This window comes from Primulina huaijiensis, chromosome 11 (genome assembly GCF_012295235.1).
Source record: "Primulina huaijiensis isolate GDHJ02 chromosome 11, ASM1229523v2, whole genome shotgun sequence".
Classification (NCBI taxonomy): domain Eukaryota; kingdom Viridiplantae; phylum Streptophyta; class Magnoliopsida; order Lamiales; family Gesneriaceae; genus Primulina; species Primulina huaijiensis.
This window is the reverse complement of record NC_133316.1, coordinates 1,543,181-1,548,443: the sequence shown is the minus strand read 5'-3', so window position 1 is coordinate 1,548,443 and position 5,263 is coordinate 1,543,181. Positions and strand designations below refer to the sequence as shown.

Genomic DNA, 5,263 nt, shown 5'->3' with positions numbered 1-5,263 from the left:
ATCAAAGCAGCCATTAATTACGTCTGCAAAATCACCAAACAAGAACAACAAGCTCTCCTAGCAAGTCATATGCTACTTAATCTCTCTAAAATCTCTCGAAGTTTTCTATGGTCGTGGCAAGAGGCTATCTTAAAAACAATTAGCTAAAATCATTAGCCTAAATATAACATTTACCAACTTCAATATCTAATTAGGATTTCCTTTTTCCTTTCATAAAGTTTCCGAAATACCAAAATGATGGAGCCTCTTAGTTGCGTGTAATTTTCTATTGGTGAAACAAACAAACAAAAAAATGCGTGCATGCATGCAAAATAAATGAAGCACTTGTTTTCGTGGCGTAAAGGCGCATGCATACATGCTTAATTTCGGATTCATCCTTCACTAGTTTGTCATTTTCAATTGTAAATAATTAAATTTATTTTTTAACAGAGACACTTTGACTACAAAAAGAAAACATAAAACATAATGAATCAAAGGGGTCAAATAGAGGGAATAATCGAATCGACGATGAAAGGATTCGGATTCATCGAAGCCGATCGAGGATAGGGTTTGGTCCAGAAAAGAACATAAAGAATATAGATTAGATAAGTCGAGCATGGTCGATTTATTTTATTTTTGAAGATGAACTTATATTTCAACAAAAATAATAGACAGTGGCGGAGCCAGAAATATGGCTCTGTTCGAGCTAGAACTTTAATCTCTAAAATATTTTAATATTTTAAATTGATCTACCCGAACTAATATAATATTATTCCAAAATTATAAAAAATTTAAATATAATTTTTTTTAAAAAAAATTAGACTACCCGGACGCACAAACATGTGGCTCCGCTCCTGATAATAGATGAAATTTTAAATTAGATGGACGAATAATCGCCATCTCAGCCTATGGAGCTAGACTTCTACTTGATGATCTATCTTATCATAAAATATAGTGGGAGATTGTGTTTACTAATTACCTTGATTAGTGAAGAATGGGATCGATAAATCTTGCTAATTACTTATTTAGTTCAAAGCAAATCTTGTCTAAATCCATTATTCATTGTACCAATGAGATAATTAATCCTCTTTTCTTAATATGAATATTGTTAATTAATCCCCCTAAAGAGAAGTAATTCACCAAAATTTCCCCAAAAGTTGTAATTATTGGAGGCTATAAATTATAATGATAACTCACCTTTCAATTATACAGAGTGTTTCAAGCTCAATCACTTCTTAATTAACATAATATTAGCAAAGCATAATATTTCTCCTATATATGACTTTAATAATCAAATTATAATGTATTAATTTGTATCCTAGAGATTAATTAAAGTTAAACCTCATATAGAATATAATAAACACAAAAACTCCTGTGAGACGGTCTCATGGGTCAATTTTGTGAAACATATATTCTATATGAGTCATCCACGAAAAAATATTACGTTTTATGTCAAATATATTAATTTTTATTGTAAATATGGACATGATTGATCTGTTTCACGAATAAAGATAAGCGAGACCCTCTCGTAAAAAAATAAATAACTTTTGATATGTGCGATGAAAATGTCTATTAACCAACTAATTTCATATTCTACAATTTTCTTTTCATCTCATATTTTATTCGATCATGGACGACATGTATCATGTGTGACACGACTCACTGATGTATAAAACTCGAAATGAGATTTGTTGATACCTAAAGAATACCATCCTCAGAAAAGAAATTTAAGATAAGATTACAATCAATTTGATAGATACACTAGAGTGCCATGCTATAGGCATACCTATGTACATATAGAACACATAAATAGAATATGGAAATTATATGCTAATCCGGTTGACAAAATAAACCAGGAAAAAAAAGGAGAGATATTACACAAACATATCAAGTCTAGATTCATTGAACCTGCGATATGGAATTATGGGATGATAGATTCTTCGTAAGAATGGAATCTCCGATCCAATTCCTTTTTTACAAAGATTTTACGATAATTTACTTTCTGCTTTACTGACACAAGAATAGGCAATTAAGAAGACAATTGAAAGACAAGGGGCAATTCAGTCAATTCAACTTCAAGGACAGAATCGTAAATTCATTCGTCTTCGGTCCTTCTTCCTCTGCCGTGTTATAAAATGAGACTGCCGTTAGAGTTCGCTCCAACCGAGTTTCGACGATAGACCTCTCCTCTTCCCCCTTTTTCTCTCCACATATACATACATATTTATTTATATATATAGAGAGAGAGAGGAGAGGGAATGGGTGGCCAGAAGTTCGCCGTTCTCCTGTGCGCGGAGGATTCCGACTACGTGAAGAAGATGTACGGCGGCTACTACGGGGTTTTCGTGAGAATGCTGCGGGAGGAGGGGGAGGTGTGGGACCTGTTCAGGGTCTCCAAGGGCGAGTTCCCGACGGACGACGAGATCGGCGGATACGAAGGATTCGTGATCACCGGAAGTTGCAATGACGCGCACGGGAGCGACATCTGGATCTGCAAGCTGGTGATTTTGCTGAGGAAATTGGACGCCATGAAGAAGAAAGTCCTCGGGATTTGCTTCGGCCACCAGGTTTTTATTTTTTTATTTATATTTATTTCTGCCTTCTTCGTTGCCTTGTGTTGACAGCTCAGAGTTCGGCGCGTTTTGTGCCTTCGACTTGCCTCTTGTTTAGTGAAAAGAATTTCTAGTATCTCTAGCACCTAGAAAAGCATGGATTTCTTCTCTTAATTCAATGCTTACAATGGTCATACTATATGTTTTTTCACATAACACAACGTGTGGAGTCATTTGAAAAATTTCGCTACTGAATTTAACACTTAAAACACTGACCAAAAAATTAATGGAATGGTTATGTTCGAGATCAAATATCGATTATATTTATGCTAAATGATCTCAGCTCACCCATCTCTATTTTGTGATCATTAAATAAGTTTGGTATATATGATTTCTGAAATATATATCCCTTTTCGGAAAGTGAAATATATTTTATTAATAAAACGTTAGCAGTATTCTAATAATATAACTTATGAATTAAGAATGAATTTTGGTTTTCGATGATGTTAAAGTTTCTTGCAGTTCTTGTTTGATTTTGCACAACTGTCCTTTCTTTTCGGGTTTATGTCAGCTGCATGTCTCACTCCTTTTCCACTTCTTATATTGAAGCAAATTATAATTGTGATTGTTCTTTGGAAAAATATGTATCTACTAGATATTTGAAGATCTAAGACAATAATAAATTACAGATTTAAAGCATATATATTACAACACAAAAATTCCTACTATATCACTGGTCAATTTTGTGAAATCCTATAAGGTCATCCACGTTAGTTTTATTGTAAATGTGGACAAGATTTATCCGAGATCCGTGACATCGTCTTATGAAATATCTACTCATATTACAATATTCTATATTACAATAATTTATGTTTATTTATAGAAAAGGCCTGTGAAAATTGTCTAAACTGTAAATAATAGGTTTTTAGAATCACTCCGTTTTTATTAAGAAATTGACGTAGAAAACACTACCAATCTGTTGCCGCGACGCGGCATCGCTAAATGTATTTATTTATTGGGGATTTGGTTTTCTACTAAATAAATGTGTTGATTGCCAAGTTTTGAACAAATTTTTTTTAGGTAAAAAGAAAAGTCAACTTTACGGGGTCTATCTTTGATTAAATAATAAGTTCAATAGCCAATGTAGATGTCACGTTTTACATGGAAACCGAATTGCCACCTAAATTTTTTATTTTAAGGTCAGAATTTGTAGACTCATAGTTCTTTGAAAGGTCGCACCAAAATAAAATTCAATAATCTAGAGAAAAAATCAACCTTAAATTGTATGTGTGAGTGGAATCGCAATTATGGGTTTTCATAGTGGCCATATATGGGTGTCCCACACGGAAATGGATCCGGAGTTGTGCATAGTAGAGGATTCGGTCCCATAAAAAGTCCTAGTGATTTCAATTAAGGCATAATAATTTTCTTGAATTTGTGACTTCTAAATTTTGTGGAGTCAATTCTGCGTTGAGGATTGTTATGTGTTTTAAATTTCCTCCAAGAACACAACAGTATTACATATTAGTATGTTTATTTTCTTTTTAGTATTGGATATTAGTAAACATAACTTCCCATCATGGAAATTCAAGAATTAGATAATATTCAAATCAAACCTTAAAAAAGCTTGCTTTGCGACGACATGTTTTTGTGCCTATAATGGATTTTTCTTCTGCATTCTGATTAGATTTTGGGACGAGCACTGGGTGGAAAGACGGGCAGGGCGACCACAGGATGGGACATCGGAATCAGGAAAGTTGAATTCTTGCCATCGCAAGTATTCACTTCTCTGAAAATACCGGCTTCCCTCTCTATCGTCGAGTTCCATAGGGATGAGGTTGGATCATGAAAATCGCTGCTTCTTTATTCTAATAAACTCCCTATAAATTATTTTTAACAGTGGTGCATTATCTAGGTATGGGAAATCCCTCCAAAAGCTGAGGTCCTAGCTTGGTCAAACAAGACCGGAGTTGAGATGTTTAGGTGTGGCAATCACGTTATGGGAATCCAAGGCCATCCCGAGTATACTAAAGACATCGTTCTACACATAATTGATCGCCTTCTCAATCTCAAGCTCATCGAGGTACTTTATTATATTCCTAAAACTTAAACAAGAGTGATCGAATTAAGACACAACTTTTAGCCCGTTCTTGATTAATAAGAAACGCTTCCCCATCTCCTCTTGAAAATATAAAACCTACGACGAGGTAGGACTTTAAAAGTGTTGGCTAGAACAGACCACCGTAGGCATCCGCATCACAAGCGGAAAGACATTACTTTTTTTTTTATCTGCTTATTGAGCTATATTTTTCGGGCATTCACTCTTGACAATTTATTTACTTGTAAATTTATAGGAGACTCTTGGTGAAGAGGCCAAGGCTAGGTTAGAGTCTGGTGAACCAGACAGGGAGGCGTGGAAGAAACTATGCGTAAGCTTCCTTAAAGGGAGATTGTGATAGAAACCCAAGAGTTGTAAATGTAAATAGAGGTTACTTCGGGCAATTTGGTGACTACCATATAGAACCGGTTGCTGAACCCAAGCGTCAGTCATGGATTATCTGACCAAATTTGCTACATGACCACGACCTTTCAGAAGAAATATATTTAATTTGAATAATTGGCATGTTGATTTTTTTAATGATTTCCCCGGGATTAAGCATTCAAGGCCTGCCTTTCTTCCATATAGAATTTTGAAGACAGATAGCTGAATATCCAATTTGCAGATGCAAGCT

At 34.6% G+C, this 5,263-nt stretch overlaps 1 protein-coding gene across 1 annotated transcript; it reads left to right on the top strand.

Moving 5' to 3' along the window:
- The first annotated feature begins 2,137 nt into the window (after positions 1 to 2,137).
- On the top strand, positions 2,138 to 5,039 carry LOC140988961 (gamma-glutamyl peptidase 5-like). The gene is made up of 4 exons (XM_073458080.1): positions 2,138 to 2,546; positions 4,219 to 4,368; positions 4,447 to 4,614; positions 4,886 to 5,039. The coding sequence occupies exons 1-4, from the start codon at positions 2,238 to 2,240 to the stop codon at positions 4,985 to 4,987; spliced, it is 729 nt and encodes a 242-aa protein (XP_073314181.1). The 5' UTR covers positions 2,138 to 2,237; the 3' UTR covers positions 4,988 to 5,039.
- Positions 5,040 to 5,263: the final 224 nt, after the last annotated feature.

What these genes read in the sequence shown, in the direction of transcription:
- LOC140988961 (XM_073458080.1), top strand. Translation starts at nt 2,238, where the DNA reads ATGGGTGGCCAGAAGTTCGCCGTTCTCCTGTGCGCGGAGGATTCCGAC. An exon ending in TCGAGTTCCATAGGGATGAG is followed by an intron (nt 4,369 to 4,446) that starts GTTGGATCATGA and finishes TGCATTATCTAG; the next exon opens with GTATGGGAAATCCCTCCAAA. An exon ending in TCAATCTCAAGCTCATCGAG is followed by an intron (nt 4,615 to 4,885) that starts GTACTTTATTAT and finishes GTAAATTTATAG; the next exon opens with GAGACTCTTGGTGAAGAGGC.